This window comes from Sardina pilchardus, chromosome 13, assembly GCF_963854185.1.
Source record: "Sardina pilchardus chromosome 13, fSarPil1.1, whole genome shotgun sequence".
Lineage (NCBI taxonomy): Eukaryota > Metazoa > Chordata > Actinopteri > Clupeiformes > Clupeidae > Sardina > Sardina pilchardus.
The window spans coordinates 7,506,057-7,527,884 of NC_085006.1; the positions used below are offsets into that span (position 1 = coordinate 7,506,057).

At 43.9% G+C, this 21,828-nt stretch overlaps 1 protein-coding gene across 2 annotated transcripts; it reads right to left on the reverse strand.

Annotated features, from left to right (window-relative positions):
* Positions 1-1,245: 1,245 nt before the first annotated feature.
* On the reverse strand, positions 1,246-21,695 carry cltcb (clathrin, heavy chain b (Hc)). 2 transcript variants are annotated; one of them, XM_062551777.1, is made up of 33 exons: positions 21,331-21,695; positions 20,108-20,315; positions 17,005-17,273; positions 16,660-16,821; positions 16,405-16,518; positions 16,124-16,297; positions 14,690-14,887; positions 14,320-14,520; positions 14,042-14,194; positions 13,807-13,929; positions 13,549-13,686; positions 13,018-13,182; positions 12,259-12,439; positions 11,041-11,204; positions 10,798-10,923; positions 10,484-10,626; positions 9,885-10,119; positions 9,481-9,603; positions 9,118-9,263; positions 8,814-8,997; positions 8,535-8,727; positions 8,291-8,448; positions 8,014-8,178; positions 7,690-7,797; positions 7,245-7,412; positions 6,885-7,034; positions 6,582-6,713; positions 6,347-6,457; positions 6,076-6,246; positions 5,178-5,399; positions 4,543-4,563; positions 2,535-2,610; positions 1,246-2,353 (listed from the first exon to the last, which is right to left on the reverse strand). In XM_062551777.1, the coding sequence occupies exons 1-33, from the start codon at positions 21,370-21,372 to the stop codon at positions 2,223-2,225; spliced, it is 5,055 nt and encodes a 1,684-aa protein (XP_062407761.1). In that variant the 5' UTR covers positions 21,373-21,695; the 3' UTR covers positions 1,246-2,222. The 2 variants fall into 2 exon arrangements, with proteins under 2 accessions (XP_062407761.1, XP_062407762.1); XM_062551778.1 differs by lacking the exon at positions 4,543-4,563 and having other exon boundaries at positions 21,331-21,693.
* Between the last annotated feature and the right edge of the window lie 133 nt (positions 21,696-21,828).

A 21,828-nucleotide genomic window follows, 5' to 3' on the forward strand; every position in this document is an offset into this window, starting at 1 on the left:
ATTTTACTATTTCAGCCGTATTTTGTATTATTATTATTCATTTTTTTACAGTGCAATTATTAAAGTGTTGCTATTACAGAATCCTATATCGTAAGGACTTTGGTTTATGTTACACAAAAGCTGAGAGATAGGTAGGTGAAAAGTGATCGAGCAAAGTTGATCAACAGCACCACCACTTGACTGGTATTGTCACTTGCAGCTCTAAACTTCCCCAGTACCTTTCCAACACAAGAGTCACTGCTATGACACTCAGTTCTCTTGAAGTCTGATCAGTGTATAATCGAAGTGTTTGCTATGTATGAATGATCTGCCTGCCAAAGCCTCTTTATCATCTTGTCATGCTACCCTTCATCCACGACTCCCTTTCCATACCTCTACCAAGCAGCCCCAAGCAGATGGGATCTGCTCTTTTTATTGCCACCTTCTTCCAAAACTCTTTAGTCTACCATCTGGCGTATTATCAAACGGATGTGTGGTGCAGGCATACCCTCTATGCAGATTCAGATAAAACCAGGACCTTGTGTATGCTCTCCTTATGGGTTCAGGCCTTGGGCTGCTATTCAAAAAACCCAGATTGTTCATTCTAGTTCTCACAGTCGAGGGATGATTTTCATGTTTGCCAGAACACAGTAAAAAACACTAGCTTGACAGATGGGTCTACGTCTCCAACCAAAACCTGTGTGAGCAATTTGTGTGCAATGTTCAAAGGCAGTATTGTATCTTTGGATTATCAATTGAATTCAAGAGGCCATCTTGGACTATTTGATGACAGAATGTTGGAAACTGTTATGGAAATTATCTATATTTCTATAAGGTAAATAGACAATACATAAAAAAAAACATTTTTGCCGCCAATAATAGCCATACGAGCCTTTGGCAAGATAGGCAAGATTTGCTCTACAGGTCAGTCTGGCCTAGTGGCCATTGAAGCCCATTTCTAATGTCCCTTAAAAAGAACAGGCACACAAATAAAATCGCTATTCCAGCATGGACAAGCATTTAAACTGCATTTGAAACCTTTTATGGGATTGCTACACTTCTGAAACGATTTGGCAAGAGTTTAACACACCAATTCAAGTTCAATTTCATTACTAGTTACACCCCTGCTAAAAGTCTTAAGTCAATTAACCTTTTCCAGACCCACTCTAAATCACAATTGATAAGGTTTGCATGCTAACCAGGCTAGCCATAATGTGTAATTATGAGAAATTTAGAAGCCAGTCATGTTCACAACAAAGACCCAAATATGATCACAATCCTGTTTATTCTTGATTTGTTCCGAGTGCCAACTGCACAAAAAACAAAATGGACAGGACAAGCAATGTAACCATTTCTATATTCATTCTTCTGTACACTCAAAATAGTGAGAGCTAGAACATCACAACACCTGGCATACACAAACCTCAACATAAGTCGGTGAGTAAATACACAGGTCAGAAGAATAAGTTTGTTATCCCCATTGTTCATTATGGAAATGATCTCACACAAGAGCACTGTATACAGCACAACAAAAGGTCACCTGTTACACATGGAGTGGATGAAAAGATGCTAGTAACTTCTATACGGGTTGACTGGAGAACTGGTTTAGGCTGGAAGGGATTAAAATTGCTTACTTATATGTCTGTATGCATTTAAAATTCCACACAGCTACACGTTTGTGTAGAATATTACGATTATTACTTAGTGTTGCTAGATGTATCCATGGATGCATTTACGTTCAAATATTATTTGTAGCCATATTTATCATAATATACAATAATGAAATGCATTATACAGACAGACAGTGTAAGCTTTTTCACATACAGTACATCAAAGAAAAAAAATTAAAGAGATTCTACATTAGTTTCCTCTCACAACAGAGTGCAAATCTGATGCTTAAACAACATACTTTAGGTTAATTGCTCTTCTCACAAGTCCACTTACATACAAGACCCCTGATACCCCTTAAAAAAAATAGAACACAAAAATGCTAGTAAATGCGAATATGCTTAAATATGGAATGTGAAAAAAAAAAGAAAACAAAAAAGAAGGTGGTCCGACTCATTTCTTGAATGAAACAAATAAAAATGAAGTCCTTCATTGTGGTTTAAGGAAAAAAGGAGAATAATTTAAAATGCACAACTTTCTGACTTGCTTCTTTAAAATCCCCTGTTGTGATGACAGACCATAATAAGCTGGTGAGGAACGCAAGAACAGACGGACGACTGTGGGCAGCGGGGCTTTTACATGCCATAGCCAAAGCCGGGCTGAGGCTGGACATAGCCAGCAGGTGCAGTGTAGCCATAGCCATAGGGGGCCTGCTGGGGAGGGACGGCCACGTTGGGGCCAGCAGTAAGCATCAACTGGGGGGTACCTGGAACAAACACAACACAGGCAGTGAGTAACGGCGCTAAGGAACACACAAACCTATCAAACCTGTGCCAACCATTTCTTAGACGGCAATGCGACTGCTGTGTGTGGAGTGGACTTTGAGAGATCGGATGGATGATCTTATGCAGTTGTGGCTGCTGACTTCAAAAGGTGGGGCATCTTACCGTAAACGATGGGCTGTGCCTCGGTTGCTTGCTCTTCCTGTTGCCGTAACGACTCTGAGGCGTCCAGCTTGTCCACCTGAAAAGGAGGCAAGGGCAGGCATGTCAGCGGAGACACTCGGTCGCGAGCGGTGGGGAGTCGCCAATGGACAATGCTGCAACACCGTGTCAGGCCTTCATTGGTCAACGGAAGAAATGACTGACAGATGGGACCATTCATGGGAGATGCTAGAAGCCAAGCTGCGTGTACAAGGTGCAAAATGCTTTTACACAGCCCAGTCTGTGGCCTCAACCAACACCCTTAACATGACAGCAGTGTGTCCTGAGGATGTGTTTGAAACTCATTACGGTTGTGCTTCTATTTCTTAGCGGAAAATAAACCTTCAAGAGGTCAGGTTTAGGAGGTAGCCTTAGACATAATCACACAAAAAAAAGCCAATAGATACAGAAAATAGACAATGGTCCCTCCAATCAGCCAAGAGTATTAAAACTAGATATTAATTGAGGAGTATATAGAAAACCGAACCCATTTCAAAGAGTGACTAATGTAAATGAATGCACAGAATACAAAGTCCCTGTCTGGTCCTTAGTTCTGTGAGTACAAAACTACAGTAACATTAACATGTTTAAATGGTAATGTAGTTATTCGCTTGGTGGCCTTACAACAACAAAAAATAACTGTACATATGAGGTTTGTAGACAGCACTAAAATGATTGGCTAAGTACGTCCACATAAAAGTTCGTGCAAACTGGCAGTGTCACAGCTTGTGGAAAACACTATTCATTCCCCATCTGGCAGACAGGACAACATGAATCGTCTTTTCAAAAAACCATGACAAGGAAAGTTTGCACTTACCATGTGAACCAAAGTTGTCTGCCTACATTTTTACTTCATGTCATCATTTTGACAACCTTTTGAAAGAAACATGTGTACAATTAAACTGATCTTGACCATTCATTTAATAGTTACTATGAATGTGTTTGGGTTCAGTTCTCTACATACAGAGGTTTGTCAACTCTAATAAGTTCGAATGAGTAGTATTTTAGCAGGCTTGTTTTGAAAGTTGTGGTTTCATTGAGAAGGAGAGAAAGAGAACATGCCACAAGGTGTTATTCCTTTTGTTAAAAGTGTGCATGAGAACGAGAGAGAGAGAAAGAAAGAAAGAAAGAAAGAAAGAAAGAAAGAAAGAAAGAAAGAGAGAGGCCGTTTCAGAGTGGAAGAAGGAGTGAGAGGGTGGAGGATGGTTTGGACGGCCATTCACGGCTTCCAGGGGACAGGCACAGCCAACAGCCACGTTTTCTAACCACTGGAGGGTGCATCTACAGCTAGAGAACAACACATGCTTGTACGGTGTCTACTGCACATAGCAATAGGCCTGCTCACTCTTGCAGTGCGCGCACACACACACACACACACACACAACCACACACACACCTACACTGGATAACAAAGGGCTAGACTGTTACTCTGTACTTACTCCTAAAAACTATCTATGAGGTGGTTAGCTACAGTCAACAATGATGGCAACCCCACTGAGCCCTGAACAACTACAGCATAACACAGCTTTTAAAGTGACCCATTACATGGAAAATAACTTTAACCCAATCTTCTAAATTCTAACTTGGATTTCAGATGACTTAAGACCTTTCCCATTCCTTACTGAGGACTCCTTAGGGGCTGTAGGAACTCACTGAAGACTCGTAACATTCCTAAGTCTCTACACAGCCATATGAGCACAGGAGGCTGGAGGGAGGAGAGAGCAGCGTCTGAGTATCTAAAGGGTTGATCTGAGCTTTCTGCTGTGCCTGGCTAGCGGCGGGTCAGTCATCTACAGGAGGCTTTGAGGGGGGGGGGGGGGGGGGGGGGGGGAGTCGAGGGCTCTAGTCAAAAGGTGTGTTCAGAAGCAGCAGAGTGATATGGGAGGGAACAACTCATGCATATTCCTGAAAAATTCAGTCCTCCACACTACAAGGGTAAAATACAATAGATGGAATAAGAGTCGACCTTCACCTTTTCTTTAATTGCATCAACCTGAAAGGGAATTCAAGAGCAGCAGCTTAGGAGAAAAAGCAAACTTATGTCTCCAGCATTGACAAAAAGCAAGGTAGAGAAAAGAAACAAATGCAGAAAAACAAATCACTGGGAGAGCGTTAAAGGAAACCAGAGGGAAATCACAGAAGAGTGCTAGCATTTCACAACCACCATGTTACACAGCTGCTACAGAGTTAGAGCCTCAACAAACATACAGCTTACTTATTTGTGTCAATGAAAAGAAGGCAACACCTTCTTCCTATGTGTTGGGTTTATTAATGAATTAATTCATTACTGTTAAATGTCTTCTCAGGTCATTGAACGGCAGCAATTATTTCTGTGTGGGTGTTGGATAAACAGGGTAGGCACTGAGAGAGCTTTCCTATTCCATAAACACCCCAAACTAGCAGCTCTACTCTTACAGGTTTTGGAAATGTAAATTTCTCAATAGATTCAGCTGAAGTAGCCTATATACTTCATGACCTAAAATAAATTCCATAATAGCAAGCTAAGAAACGTCTCAACGCATGAGCTGGAAACCAACTGGGTAACTTCCTACGGAATGTGACGTGTGTCCCCTCGTGACCTCGCGGCGGCGGGCGGCGGCAGCTCACCTTGCTCAGGTACTCCCTCATGACCTGAATGAAGTAGGGCATGGAGAAGTCCATGATGTTGTGCCTCCAGGCGGTCTCCAGCACCACGTCGGGCCGCAGCAGGTCGTAGCAGGAGAAGAGGCAGGCGGCGAAGCACTCCCTCTTCTCCTCCAGGAGGAACCACTGCAGCAGCTCCTCCGCCAGCTCGATGTCCTTGGACTCGGACGCGTACTGCATGGCGTCCTGCGGAAGAGACGGAGCAACACCACGGGGGTCAAAGCCGGCAGACACAACAGGCGACAGGCAGAGAAGAGGGAGATGTTTCACTGGCAATGTGGTTGATACAATTCTGCAAACAGCTTAACACAAAGCTGCAGTGAGAAATACATATGCTGAAACTCTTTCAGCCGGCTTATTTCACATTGACAGCAATACTGAGCTCCCACTTAGAACAAGTCTGTCTGAAGTTAGCATGAACTATAAACTTATCTTCTAGGGTTTTTAGATAAACTGATAACCTAATTCTTTACACTGATACCTCTACATCACTATAGAGAGGAAGATGCACGGTTGATAATGTGGTCTGTTATTCAAGTGCTGAAGTCTTTGGTCTGAACATAACCGCTCCTATTAAGAGCTTAATTGTTAACGCACCAATTCATTAAATCGGAACAGTGTTTCAGCTTGAGGATAATACACTGCTGACACAGGCGTTTTTTACTTGGGTATTTAAACCTTGCTATGAATGATGTCTGTGTTTACTGCACAGTGTTTATGCTGTTGAAAGGGTCTATATGCAAACGTGTGCGTTCCTACGGAATTTCCCGGCGGCACAGAAAACATGGAGCTAATGGCAACTTGGGGACAAAAAAAAAGATGCTTTTTGCAATAGAAAAAAACAACATGGGAGGGACTCAACCTTGTAGAGCTTGTCCTTCTTGCAAAGTTCGACACTCTGCTTCCAGCGGTTGTTGCCCTTGAAAAGGTACGCCGCGATTCTCCTGAACTCGATGAGCTCGTGCTTCTCAAGGCCTTGAGCCAGAGTGATGTTGTCAAAGTTGTCGTAGGCGTCGATGGACGCGCGCAGAGCCTGAGCGGAGGGAAGAGACGCACATCGAGATGAGACGGCCTTTCTTGCTTCTACACAAGCTAATGTTCTAGAGGTTTCCATTCGCTCAAAATACACGTACCTGATAATCCTCCTCGGTTATGAAAAGGTTATTTAGTGCCTCATTAACCGACTTGTTGTTATGGCTCTGTACTGACCTCAGGTAGGGTTTTACCAAAGGCAACTGCTTGACCTATCAACAAGACAAGAACTGCATTCATCCACTGGCCCAGAATGTCAAGATGCACAACACCGATTTCATCATTGATAAAGCAGTAAGACCACAAAGTAGTCAAGTAGTGAGACCATCACTGTACCTTGCTGAAGAAAATGACTGCTCGAGAATGATCAAGTCTTGGGGATAAAACTATGAGCAGGTCATTCAGTAACAAGGGCTTGAATTCCAAATAGAACTGGACAGCTCTGTAGTACAGCTCCACATTGGCCACCTAAGAGAAATGGAGAGAGAGAGAAGAAAAAAAGAAAAGAAGAAAAGAAAGTGATGACAAAACTCCTGCCTCCTGGTTCAACCCCAGAGCTGATAATGAGTCACGTTAAGCCATCCAGTCAGCCTTGAGGGCTGGGTGCTGACGGAGGGGTCAAGTGCGCCTGGGCGTTACCTTGGTGATGATGTCTTTGAACTGTCCCTCTTTCCAGGCGTCTGAGGGGTGGTTCATCATGGTGAGGATGGCGTTGTCGTACTCCTCGTACTTGTCGTACAGGAACACCAGCTCTGCCCAGAGATGGGCCTGCTCAGCGGCTCTCAGAACCTGCAACACACACACACAGTTTTCATTCAACTCATTTGCATCCCATTATTATGGCAATCAACAAACATTCAAAGATCATTGATTCTTGTCAAATGAGTATCTTTACACACAGAAATTCAAAACCACACTCTTCCGACATCGCTATTTCCTAAACTGCCAAGCTACAGCAGGCTCCATTGGCCAGTTTGCTGGCTGCTCACAGCACCTTACCTTTGGAATGTTGACGCGTGACCAGAAGAGCTCCAGGTGCTCCCTCATCTTCTGCGGCTTGAATTTGGAGTAGAGGATGGCCAGCTCGGTGAACATGCCCATGTGAGCGCGCTCCAGGCCCAGGGCCGCCTCCAGCATGGTGATCAGCTCCTCGAAGTAGCCCCGGCCCTGCGGGAGAAACACCGCCACAGCCACTCATTAACAAGCACCACCGTTATTAGATTTCTGACCTGAGATTTATTCTAGCCTCAGGGCTTCCCTTACTCCCCCAATATAATAATTTATAACTATTTAAATTATTAATACATATGAATATATTATAATTATTTATCTGACAAGGGAGTTTTGTTATCACTGCTATGTGGTGCATTTGCATAGTGCTATTGATGTGGTGTTTCAGTGTGTAGCAGTGGCACACACACACTCATTGCATGCAAGTATGCACCTGGTAGTAATTGATGAGCTCCTCCAGTTCATCAGCGTGTACCACGATGTGCAGCCCACACATCTGGGCCAGCCGGAACTCCTTCCCATCCACGCAGGCGAAGCAGACCTACCAGAGGGAAACGGATCAATACTCACTCACGACCCCCTTCAAGGACAACACCCCCATTTCTCATTAGTTCACAAACAAAAAACTATTTTGGGAGGAGATTTATATTGTCAGTATGAAGGAGATGAGATTATCGACCGGCATCAAATCAAAGCTCTTGTCAGACAGTGGTGAAATGATGGTGGTGATGATGATACACGTTCTCGTTTTCCTCACCTCCTTCCAGGTCCTCGTGCTGTTGGCCTTGCGCGCGCCGTCCACAGCTGCCTGATATTCGCCCAGGTGCACCAGAGTGGAGGCCAGGCGGCCAAAGTTTGATACGTTGTTGTACAGCAACTTGGCGGCGTCGTACATCTTCTCATCATAACATCGGTCTCCAACCTACACCAGAGGTTAAGTGAAGGTCATTAAAGATGCAATTCAGTCTGCTCATTTCCAGTCAATCCAGTATTGTGTGTAGACCCAAGCTGGGAATTTTGTATTCGCTGTGTACCTGCTGAATGTGTGCGTTGTTAGGGCCGTTGATAAACTCCTCCAGCTCGGCCAGCCGGTTGGTCTTGGCCAGGGCGAAGATGAGCTCGGTCTCCACGTAGGACTCGCGGGACTTCTTACGGGCCATCTGCAGGAACTTCACCAGGTCCTCCCAGTTACCTGCAGCAGAATACGCAACATTTTTAACCAAACGACGAAGACGGCTGAAGGATATGCAAGACCCTGCGCTGACCTCCATCCCTTACCACTCTGAGCTGCGGCCTGTCCGACCTCCATGTAGGCGGAGGGGTCATCAGCTTTGATGTAGGAGTCGATGGCCTCCTTCACCAGGCCCTTCTGCAGCTGGGCCTTGGCCAGCTGGCTCCACACGGCCGGCTCGTTGCAGCGCTCGGCGAACTCATAGGCGCGGTCCAGATTGCCGATGTGCTCGATGAGCACCTGCAATAGAGCGGAGACATACGGTCAGAGAATGCAGCTGAATGACTTGGTGCGGGAAGGATTTAGGGAGCTGCTGTAGGACTGACCTGCACAGCTGATGTGTTGACGTCAAACTTGCGGAATATGGCAAAGGCCTCCTCGAAGAGCTCGTTGCTGATGGCAATGTTTGCAATGTCAGGGGCATCGTAGTTGTCCAGGCGGTTGATGTACTCCATCACACGGGTGCGGTCTGCCTTTATAGCCGTGAGGATCAGGAGGTTCTGAAGGTTCCTGTGGTGGAGAGTTCAGAGGTCAGTCTTCACCATGAACACACGCCAGCATGCATGCCATTCATTAATTATACAACAGTCATAAACATCTCAAAAGGTAAATACAAGTACTTCACCATACCTGTGTTCACTGAAGACAGAGTTATCCAAAACAATCTTCTCCAGAAGCTCGATGAGTTCGTTGGGTAGATCAGCAGTCATGAAGGCCTTGACAGTAACGGACACCTCCTCAGGATCTTGAGTTTCGGAGAGGGCAGTCTGAACGACCTGCAAGGCACACAAAGATTATATTTAATTGTACACAGAAAATCATCCTCATCCTCCTCATTTTCATTATCCCATCCACAAATCCATCAGCATCTGATTAGTTTATCCATACGTGATGATTTAACTTTAACTTTTAGGACCCTTAAGCTCATCTCCCACTTCCCTGAGGGCTGATCTTTGAGTTGTGCAGTGCGGTGAGGGCAGGCTGTAACGTTACCTGGTCGATGAGAGGCCTCCTGAAGGGGTTAGTCTCCAGCAGCACGCTGGCCCACAGCTCTGGGTCCTTCCGGCGCACCAGGTACCGGGACAGGCTCTTAAACAGGGAGTTCTCATTGCACACCTGAAGAGAACAGAGTTCGGCAGGTCAGTCACTCACACTTTCAACCTTAAAATGTCTTCATCATACCCCCGTAACACACAAAGTAATCGGCAAGGGAGTACACCCATTACTTTGAAAGTAATCTTTTTGATAGCTGTGGAAGATCTGAGGAGTTTTCTTTTTCTTTTTTTAAACGGCATCTATTTTAAATCGTGGCCACCAGACTAGTGCATGTCTACTGAAACGGTGTCAGTGTTATGTAGGTCACTCTTGCGTCTGAGGACTGAGGACTGGGCACGTACGTTAATGAGCTCCTGGTCGCACTGTCCTCGCTCGTAAGCCACGCAGGCCAGGTGGGGATCCCTCTTCTCGCAGTACTTCCCCACCACACGGCTGTCGTAGAAGGGGTTCTCCCGCAGGAAGCGCTCCGGGTTGTTGTTGCTGTCGATGTAGATCTTGGCCAGGGCGTTGTGGGTAGCCGGCTCCTCACAGCCCTCGTGGATGCGGGCTTCTAGCCAAGGCAGCAGGAGCTTCAGTCTGTCATAGCACAGCATTACATATTTAACATCTCACATACGCACAGCCATTTTGACATACGGGAGACACATTTCAAAAAGCCAAGAATATTGATCAAAATAAATAAATAAATAAATAAATAATAATAATTAAAAAAAAAATAACATTTTTCAACTTCTTAAATTAGCTCCAACATTATCATATTGTGATGTGCTATCTTAATTAAAGTACCTATTTTGGTTTTGTAAATAAACAGCACATTCTCATCATGGCTTAAGCTCAGCTATGCCCTCTGTGTCTCTCTACATGTGGCTGTACTGCCTGCGTGAGGCGAGGCCTCAGGGAGAGGAGGCTGGGTCCTAAAGCTGGGCCCTCAGCAGCGCACCTGTTCCTCTTCTCCACCTCGGCCACCAGCTCGTCGGTGGAGAACTGGCCCCGCACCACCAGGATGAGGTTCTTGATGACGTCCTCGGAGCAGTCGACATCCAGCAGACCTCCAATCACCACAGGCAGACGGCTGGGGTTCACCTGAAGAAAGCAAGCGAGTAAAATCATACATTCGGTTAGTGTCGATGTATTTATAGAGCACTTTTATATGGCAGCTGACCAAAGTGCTGCTGACAAACAAGTGACAATAAAAATGTAGTGCACATCTTCTCTGCAGTGACTGATCTCTAATAAGAAGTCTGAATGGCTTACCTTCTGAACATAGATCTCAATGTACTTCTGCAGGTTGTTGCGGTACAGGTAGAGCACAAGGTCGTGGACAAAGTCAAAGCGATCGCACACAATAATCAGGGGCAGCTGATCAGTCAGCTTAGCTTCCTGTTAGAAGAGAAAAAAAATGTATGTGTTACATTTCACAAGATCACATTTAAAAGTTACAGTAAGACATTAACATCTATATTAGACATTAACATACATCCAAGGCAAAAATCATACCTTCAGGAAGTTCTTCACACGCTCAGGATCGTAGCAGTTGCTCTCCCTGCAGATTCTCTCCACTTCCTTAATTTGCCCAGTTTTGCATGCTGCCTGGATGTACTTGAAGTGCACCTCTGGGTCCTGGCTAAAGTTCACAATAGAGCCCAGGAAATAAAAGAGACCTGGAACAGAGACAATCATATTTCAACTTTTCAATCAGACATCAATGAAAAACATTACCTGCACTGGCTGTCTATTACATACAAGATACCATTTACGTTATTGTTCTACACTTAGGAGCCGAGATAGAACATAATACACTTCTTATTTCTTTATTTCATTCATTCATTCATTTACTTACTTACTATTATCTATTTAATCACAATAATGACCATGTTTGTGAATGTACCAGTGTCAGCACACACACTGTTAAAGGGATATTCCGCCATTTTTGGAAATACGCTCATTTTCCACCTTCCCTCGAGCAAAACAATCGATATTTACCTTGTTCCCGTTCATCCAGCCATTCTGTGAGTCTGGCGATACAACTTTTAGCTTCAGCCTAGCATAGATCATTGAATCGGATTAGACCATTAGCTTCTCGCCTGCTAGCTTCATGTTTAAAAGTGACTAATATTTCTGGTAATTTTCCCATTTAAAACGTGTGTCCTCTCAAGTTAGAAAGTGCAATAAGACCAACTGAAAATGAACCCTGCCGTTTTTCTAGGCTGATTTGACATGGAACTACATTCTCATCTGGCGTAATAATCAAGGCAACTTGCAGCTACTGGCACTACTACTGCTTGATGTCTATGGGGACTATTTTCAGATGCTGCGTACGATATCACTGCGCCTATGGTACGTTTGCAAGTTGCCTTGATTATTACGCCAGATGAGAGTGTAGTTCCATGTCGAATCAGCCTAGAAAAACGCCAGGTTTCATTTTCAGTTGGTCTTATTGCACTTTCTAACTTGAGAGGAGACGCGTTTTAAATGGGAAAATTATCAGAAATCTTAGTCACTTTTAAACATGAAGCTAGCAGGCGAGAAGCTAATGGTCTAATCCGATTCAGTGATCTATGCTAGGCTGAAGCTAAAAGTTGTATCGCCAGACTCACAGAATGGCTGGATGAACGGGAACAAGGTAAATATCGATTGTTTTGCTCGAGGGGAGGTGGAAAATGAGCGTATTTCCAAAAATGGCGGAATATCCCTTTAAGAGCAAGCAGTAGTTACCCTCGAAGCTCTTGAAGGACTCGAAGAGCTCGATGAGGGTCTGGGTGGAGAGCTGCTCGTGGTACTTGGAGGCCACCTGCACGCAGATCTGCAGGTTCTGGCGGATGTTGGCCGACAGCATGGCCCTCAGGCACTCCAGAGAGTCCTCCACTGACAGAGCGCCAAAGAAGTTCACCAGCCACTGCACACAAGAACACTCAGCTCACTGCCACGCTCGGTGCTGATACGTGACTAATGGTGCCTGATGGAATTTCAATGATGATGCATTAAGACTCTCTACGAAAGTGCTCTAAATTGTTTTTGGTCTCGTGGTAAACAAGAAATTAGGTGGCCTCGATCCAATATCGGGGTTCTTGGAAAACCACCAGAGCTCCTACCCATTTCACTGACAGTTTCATAAATGTTTCATTACTTTTCGATGACCTTGAACGACTTTTCACAGTCGAAGTACAAAATTGCAAAGTTGCGCCACAGGTTGAGGCTAATTATGAAATGGGACTCAAACAACGAGATCAGATGAATGTATTATCGCCCACCATTCTTTATCTATGAAGGAAGCAATTGAATTATGCGACATGATGAATGCTATCTACTATCTACATCCCTGGTAGTCCAAAATGAAATGAATTTACCGAATTCCTTGATTTCGTCAGGACTGGGAAATGGAATGTTACAATTCCATGACTTTTCCAGGTTTTCCATTAAAAGCATGTCAACCATAGTCCTTTTAATATCCCAAATGAGCACGATGGGCTTTACCTCTGGGTTGAGCAGGTGAGTGTGCACCACGGCCCGCTTGATGTCGTACAGGTCGGTGTAGTGCTCCAGAGCTCTCTGCAGCAGCCCTGCCTTCTCGCACAGCTGGGCCACGTGGGCGCGGTCATAATGGGTGAACATCTGGTTCCCGAGGATGGCATCGGCAACCTGCGGACAGAAACAGCAGCGCAATTAAAAACTCATTAAGCTAGCTCATGGAGAGAGAGAGAGAGATGAGATTAGCATACATGATATGCATTAAGTGCAATGTGTGCAAACGGCAACGTACATTATTTGTCTTATATAGTCTGTATAATTTGTGCAATATATAATTTTATATTGCTTGTGCACTGTCTACATATTGTCTGTAGAGCTACAATGACTGGCAGAATGTCAAATTCAATGATAGTCCCAACACACTTGGCCAATAAAACCTGTTTCTGATTCAAATTCAGAAAAGGCAAGGCTATAGAATATGACCAAGACAACAAAAGAGGTTAAAAGAGAGCAGAAGTTGCTGGTGAGGGGCCACACCTGTGGTGCGTGCATCAGGTTCATCTCCAGCAGGCGGGTCTGCAGTGGTCCCTCCGTGGGCCGGTTGTTCTTCAGGGCGTCCAACAGGAAGGAGGTGCACTGCTGGATCAGGTTGTACTCCATGAACACGTCTACAATCTGGGGGAGTGGAGAGGGGCAGAGGAGAGAGCATGTTAGCCAAACCATCAGTGATCATCTGAGACGATGAGCGATGACCTGACAGGACCAGTGTTAAGGGGGAGCAACTGCTCCTCTAACCTGTGTAATGTCAGCCAGCGGCTCCTCGTCCTGCACAAGCATCTGGGAGAACTGCAGGCCCTGTTCTGGGCTGATGCGCATCACGTTCCTCAGCAGGAAGATCCAGTCTGGAGTGTAGCCAACCTGGAAGAACACGGTCAAAGGTCCATGATTATAATAATAAACATGACGGAGGCCTGTTCATTACAAAGGGCAGAGCACTGTGGATACACCAACGCTGGAATTGTGGAGTTACCTTTTTGGCATAGAGGACGATCTTCTGGAATTGCCCAGTCTCTGCAAAGCACTGGATGACTTTGTTGGGGACGTTGGCCCTCAGGTAGACACTAAGAGCCAGGGTGGGATCCACGGACTTCACCAGATCGCCGAGCTCCTCAGAGCATTCAAGCTACAAAAACAACAACAAAAAAAAGAGAAGACTCTTGTCAAGTCATGCTGGTTAAACCTCCACCTCCTCTCATGGACTTTTAACACAGTGTTCGGTGTGTCCGGCCCCGTTGACGGGTCTCCTACCTTATCTTCCTTCAGCCATTTCTCCAGCAGCTGCTTGCGTCCCTGCTGCAGCACGGGCCGGCACAGCTCCAGGGACTCGAACTTGTTCAGCTGGCCCTGATCCAGCAGGATCCCAAAGTACTGGAGCAGCGGCGAGGTCTGGCCGGGCTGCGCCGGGACACTCTGGAAGCGCCGGATGGTGTCTGGAGTCCGCAGAATTCCCTGATTGGAGGACACAGACAGATCAGAGTTTACACAACGCCAGCGTCAATGCGACACAGCAACAGTTTTGCATCGGTCTGCAACTCAAGATGATCAATACTCGAGACTTTGTCTACTGCAGTTCCCCCCCAGTGCCATCTCAATAAAGGTGGGGTGTGGGTGGAGGTACCTTGGGTGCGTTGGCGGCCACTTTGGCAGCCTCCGAGTAGTTGCCGCTGGCAAAGAGGTTGTTGAACTTGCGGGCGAAGAGCTCCTCGGCACCGGCCAGGTTGTTGCGCACCGCCATGCGCAGCGCCAGGTCTGGGTTCTGCAGCACGTTGGTGATGTAGGGGATGATGTTCTCCTCCTCCACACACACGGACAGCACCTGAACGCAGGACGCAGGTGGTCAGAGATGAGATGAGCGTGAAAAACCTCAAAAGGTGAGACCGAAAACCTAAATGTCATATTAGTGTTGCAACCAGTGAGCGCGATGAAGCTAATCTCTGTTTAGGAATAGTACATGATGGGCAACTATAAGCTTGCATGTCATGCAATACCTGGTAAGGCTTATCAGCCAAGTTCAACAAATCCTCATTAAAGCATTAGTACACTGGAGGTTATTCCACAAAAACTAAATTTGCAGCTTGCATAACTGAAGATATGAGGTCATCCGATATGGCCCCATCAGAAAAATAAATGCAACAAATCCCATTCTATCTGTTCAGTTAGTCATTTTTTTCAGAATTTACAAAGAAAACATCAGACAAGTCCCACTATTAATGCCGAGGTGAGAACATCAGCACATCAAATGAAAATGGCAAATGTTTACTTTTCTACAATCTATTCAGGTTGGTCCATTTCACGGTAATATTACAGAAACTACGGGGGGAAACTACAATTTCTACAACTTTTTATCAAGTTTCTTATTCCTAGAGGGACCAATCATTTCTCACATTCTGACACCCAACAACAGACTTGCTTGAGAAAAAGTTCATCCATCACAAAAATGAACAAACTGGCTGGGCTTAGGGGACGGGAGTGACACCTCTCGCCAAAACATCCCTGCGTGGACTGATCGGCGCACCAGAGTTTGCCACAGAAGTGTGGGAGGAAAGCCCTAAAGAGGAGCCTTAAGAGGATTAGGACGCCTCCTGGAGCTTCGCGGTAAGTGTCACATGCTGTTTTTACCGCCTGGTGCCAAGGGGAAGAAGGCCCTATGAGGAGTTATTTTCAGGGACTGTCCAAATGCAAAGTCAGGGTGTAATAGCACCTTGCCACGCAGACACAAATGAGACATAAGTCTGTGCACACACACACACACACACTACAGTGAAAATGGCAAGGCCATTCACAAGAAGGACGAGACACTCCTACGCTGAATATTTCATGGGGTTTGGGGTTGAGCTAGAAAATAATTTATTAGGAAGAGGACTACAGTTACAACACAACAACAGGAGTCCAGCCCTTCTTTGTGGCCCGTGTACTTACACAAGCAAACACAGCCCAAACACCTGCCGTCTACTCTTCAATGGATCTGATATTCCACGGAGACTAACAAGGCACGGCACAACACACATATTGATTTTTCGTAACACTCTGCTGGATTAATATGGCACAGTACCTGTCCTTTGCGGTTGACTCCAATGATGCCAGAAGTGGGCTCATGGGGGGCTGTGACAAAGATGGTCTCTCCACTGATCCTGTTCATGTAGATGCATGTGCCCGTCTCAAGGTCATACAGGTGGATGTAGCCATATTTGGTGATGAGAAAGACAACATCCTGCTTGGAGCTTATCTAGGGGGAAAGGGAGACAAATTGATATATATGTTTAGTGATCCTAAACATCAACAACTTAAGTTGAGCACAATGGTTGAATCTTAGAGCAAATGGCTGGTGGGTACCTGCATAGCGACAGGGAAGTCGTTCTGGGCCTCTGGAGGGAAAAACACATCCACGGCTTTCTTTGGAAATGGCTGGTTGCCCGTCGGTGGAGTACCAACTTCAATGATGTGTAGCTGAAAGAGGAGACAGACGCAGCAGAAATTACTCACTCTGCGTCCTCTCTTTCTCTCCGCTGGTGCGGAAGACATGACAGCTCTTGATATAATCTCAGAGCTTTATGTGCAAGATAGCATCTGGACCATCCTTAACTGTACCTTTCCCCCTGCTTGTCCTCGCACAGCAAAACAGAACAGGGTCGATTCCTCAGCATTTCCCTCCATTTTGAATTGGGCAAAACCGGCTGCGTGGCCCTCAATGGGCTGGGAGACCTTTCTGTCCACAGAGTACAGTTGCATTGCACCCACTACACGGTTTTGCTTTGAGAGGGAAAAAAAGAATTGTCCATTAAAAATCATATTTTTCCTAATAACAAAGCAAACATGCAGCACGAGTGATTTTCTGGCCAAGAAATCTGAGTTAGCATCACAAAAAAACATGTTTTTATCACATATTGTTTATCCTGTAGATGCAGATGTTAAATATCAGACTTTCAAAAGTACCTGTGCAGAGATCCCAATAAGAAGCAGCCATTTCTGTTTGGCGTCAGTGCGGTAGTTTATGATTTGACAGCCTGCTAAACTGGAGTGTCTGTCAAAGACTTTGATTGGCTGAGAGTCTCCTTCCATGCTCCAATGGTAAACAGCGTTGTCTGTCACAAGTGCTACAGTATTGAGGGAGATCCACTTCCAGAATGTGACATCATCAGTCATGGTGTGGGCCTTCATTTTGCTCTTCATTTCAATGTTAAAAATTTGAAGTGTTTTTGCAGCTGGAAAGGACAAAAAAAAAACTCAATTCCAATGTAGGGAATTGTTGTGCATGGGCTCAATTAAGAACCAGATGCAATGCCACATAAAACACAGAAATCTGACAAGATGATAGACACCAATTTCCACTTGATTGAGAAATATTGGTAGCCGTGGTAGCATTTCACCATGACTTCAGACAACACAGCAGGCGCAATGCAGAAATCAAAAACAAACATGAAAAATGTTACAGACATCCAGTCAGATGTTAGGAAAGGCATTCAAATCACCAGTATGTGGACGACTACATATTATGAGTACACAGGGGGGACTACACAGATTTCAGTGAGTGCACGCAGGAGGGACAATTACACCAAATTGGCTGAATAAATGATTTGTCGATCGAGATCATTGTGAGCGGACTTCAAATGTGTGTAATCTGTGGAATTACTGAGATCCCTAATTGTTTCCTCTCATTTCTGCCTCATGGGAGAAAGAGCTAAATCATAGCATTCATTTCAAGTATTGAAATTAAACTACAGGTCAAATCAGCATCTCTGACTTTCAGGACAAATATCTTTTCATAGATTCACCACCAGCCAACCAATGAGCACAGAAGTAATAATGACTCCTTTCAACTCAAGCAAGCAGGAAATCATGCTTCCAAGTGTGATTGGACACAGTCAGGGTTCAAACGGGCAAGAATTGAATCACCATGTTTGCACACACCCTGTCATTATGTGCATACACTCTTGGCTTAAAGGTTAGCCAAACCACTTCGCAACTATTGTTATGCCCCCCCATTCATTCATAGAGTTTACATATAACTACTACATATATAAATGTCACGTCCTGGGTCAATATATTACTAGTAATAAGGAGTAAATCTCTCTGGAATGTCCACCATTTTCTCTAGTTTATAGAAATTCTGTATTCTGTTGCTGACAATCATACTCAACTTGAGTTCTGTTGCCAAGAACAAGAATCCTGGACCAAATCTACCAAATATGTATATAAGCCTATTTGTTTGTATTTTCTTTTCAGCAACTCACTAACATTAACCTTGAATTGCAAGACATAATAGATCAAGAGGGTAAAGGAGGGTGACCGTAAATTTCAGTGCTTGCCATATATCAAGCATATGAAGACACTGCTAGCATGTCATTCTGTCTAGCTCCAGTTTCTATGCCTGTCAAACAGCAGGATGCCGTGCCAGAGCAGGCTCAAGCCTGAATGCAGATTAGAGGAACAGTATAAGAGACAGAAACCATTGCCATGGGAATGAAATTGTCACTTTACTGTAGTTTCATTACCGTCTGTAACACCCACTCCCAAAACAATCATTGTCAAAATGTATTTGGCTTTAGTATTGTAATACTCCATAATCAAATAATTGTAGTAACTGATTTCTTAGGACTTTACTACAAGACTATGGCTTCAAAGTTAACATTTCCAGGTTTAATCAGGTTGTGGAATGCTATTCTGTAAAGCTCATCATAAAACATACTTTCTAGAGAACAACTTCAGATAAATTCTGAACTGAGGAGAATGACGATTATATTTTAGCTGTTGATACATCATATCCAACTTGAGTATTCCAAAACTTCCCAATGGTCATCGTTTATTTGTTTTATGTTTAGTGGCATTTTGCGTGTCCTATGAATAAGTTAGTATGGGTCTTTTTTTTATTTTAAAGAATACATGTATTGTCTTAGTGCTTTTGACATTTTTTTGTAAAGCAATTGAAATTAATTGGAAGCCTAATAAACCACAGTAAATCATTATGTGGACGTGCTTTCATGTTGTTGAAATCTATTCCAGCAGAGACTACATTTCACTTTGAGTGTAAATTTGTCAAAAATTAGAATTGTCATGTTCATCCTGTTGCACAAAATGCAATTTCCATGTGAAGATCAAACTAAATATGAACACTAGTCTCCAAACACAATACATATATTTCCTTTTTCAGTTTATCTTGCCAGATTCTATGCTATAAGAGAGGTTATTTAAACCTAACAATGCAATCAAAAAACGCAAGAGTATTATCAAACATACAAGTTAGTAAGGGATGTAATAATGCTAAATGCTCTACCAGCATTGAAAAAGGTGCAATTTAATCTAGTAAAGGCACTAATATCAGAGCATATTCTGTTAGTCTAATAATCTATTTGCCCAGTGAGGAGCAGGCCTAAAAATAGTAGATTTACTGTCTTTTGGCAACTTTAAAAACAATCCTTAAAAAACAAAAAAGGAGAACTGATATGTAACTGTTCATATTGACAAGGTGTCATGTATGTAAGTGTATCCCTCAAAGTGTCATGTACTGACGTCCTCCATACATTCAATTTTCATTTATTTTTCATCACATGCTAATTTAGTTCACATTTACACAGGATTACATATCCCACAACTCATCATGATGTATAAAGTTTAACTCACCGTCTGCAAACATATAAGAAGCAGTAAGAAACGAAACAAAGAACAAAAAGCAAAAAACAGACAAAGCATTTATGATAGAAAGACATTGAAAATTGACACTTTTACTCAAGTCATTTTTTTAAACTACAAATTGAACAAGATAAAGAGGCCAGTAGAACCTATATTACAGCTATCATTTTGAACACGCACACACACAGAGGGCGGGAGGACCATGTCCACATCATAAAATTGCATTCAGTAGGCACACAAAAACATGTCATGACAAGTTTAAGACATGGCCTTGAATAAACATTCAGTATGGAAATGTGATCAAGTTAATGCAGTTAAATTGCTATTGCTACACAGTAAGGTGGACATACAGAGTGGTATGCTTAACTCTGCGTTTACCCTTGGGAGGGTGAGATGCAGGCTTGCTTACCTTTGAGCGCAATAACTTTGCTGGCCGGGTTCATGATGGCACTGTCTGCTGAAATGGGCCTGCGGATAGGAGTGTTGGGGTCACTCATGTCGATAATCACTACCTGTGCCTGCTCGCCAACTTTCTCCCGAATACAGATGAATTTATCTGACTCCATAGTCAGTGTACTGAAGCCAATGTTGGCAGGGTTGATCCCCAAGTTCTGGAGCTGTGGGAGATCATTTTTATATTAGCATTTGATAGTCATTGCAAGCTGAAATTGACAACAAAAACTACACAATTTAGAACTGAGATCATCCGTTGTAATTCAAAACATATATTTAATTGAAATATTAAATATTTGACTGTAGACAATCAGGACTGTCCATGGCCTGTCAAGTCCTACCGATCATCGTTTAATGAAAAGATGGGGGAAACAGGCTGTAGCCTGCTGATGTGCATTGCAAGTTAATCCAGGCCAAATGAAACGAGTTGATTTGATCTTTTCGTGTCTTGCTTCAACGACGAACACATGCATATTTCAATTCTTTCTGTGTGACTTTTACTGACAAATTAGTCTAAAATGTTTCATGAATTCGTTTATTTCAAGCAGAGATCATTTCAGTCAGTGCCTGCTGGTTCAATATGTGGCGCTCAGATACGGTTTGCACTGTATTTTAATTCAAGCATTCATAGCAAATGAAAAATAGAACTCTCACACTGGAGCAGCGACATTGTAGCAACATTCTTTGAACACCACACGAGATCAGCTGAGCGCGTAATCTTGCTGAGCGTATGGAAGCTCGCTACAATGTGACTAATTTCCCAATGAAATTAATGCTGCTACCTGTTTACAACTAATGTTAGCGTTATTAGCTAACAGTGGCTAACATTAATCTTTTATAAAGATGCCGCTACAAAACAAGATTCAAAGTCTAGATAAGAAATACGTGAATATGAGATGCAATGATTACACGGTTATTGAAAACAATAGAAAAAATATCGTTGTTTTAGCATTTCAAACGATGGAGGATGGGAGGTCATTCATTTGATTTCTCTCCGCTAGCTAGCTAGTTTGCTAAGGTTAGCCGACTAACGTTAGCACTGTCAACAGGGACGAGAGCAGTTAACGTTAAACCAGCTGGATATTTAGCTTACTAAAGCCATCGCGCTAGACTGTAAAGGGTTTTCATTTGCAATACTACACCATGCCACAGAAAATGAGTTTGCTCTTTCTAACAAACCTGCAAATGCTCTTGAAAGCGGATAGGTAGGATTTGAGCCATGGCTGTTCCTCTCTGCTTTCAATCCTCCCGGCCGGAATCCTGAATATTCTACGAGTGGGTTAGAGCCACGACCTCCTCCACAGACGCGGTCAGTCGCAGCCAGTCAAAATAGGGAGACAAATTGAGACAGCAGTAAATCTCGGTTAGCTGGGGGGTTCACTAATAATGTATGTATGGTGACAATCACCCCGCCGGATGTTTGTGCTTTTCTCCACCGCCTTTAAGGTATTGAGTGGCCCCAGCACCTAACTCCGAAAACCCGCAATGGCGGCGGAAGCAGCTAGCTAGGAAGAGATACAATCCGGAAGCCGCAGATTGGGACCTATGCGGCGGAAGGACACAATAAATGAATTGGGGAATTATGGCTTAGATTTACATTATTAATAAGAACAGCATCAGTTTCACTAATGGTCACATTATTTTTGTTGGTTATGTGTACGCCAAGGTGATAAATGC

Coding starts and splice junctions, on each gene's coding strand:
- cltcb (XM_062551777.1), bottom strand. CDS start 21,372: ATGGCTCAAATCCTACCTATCCGCTTTCAAGAGCATTTGCAG. Junction 16,519..16,659: donor GAGGACAAGCAGGGGGAAAG/GTACAGTTAAGG, acceptor CTCCTCTTTCAG/CTACACATCATTGAAGTTGG. Junction 2,354..2,534: donor GGCACAGCCCATCGTTTACG/GTAAGATGCCCC, acceptor TGTTTGTTCCAG/GTACCCCCCAGTTGATGCTT.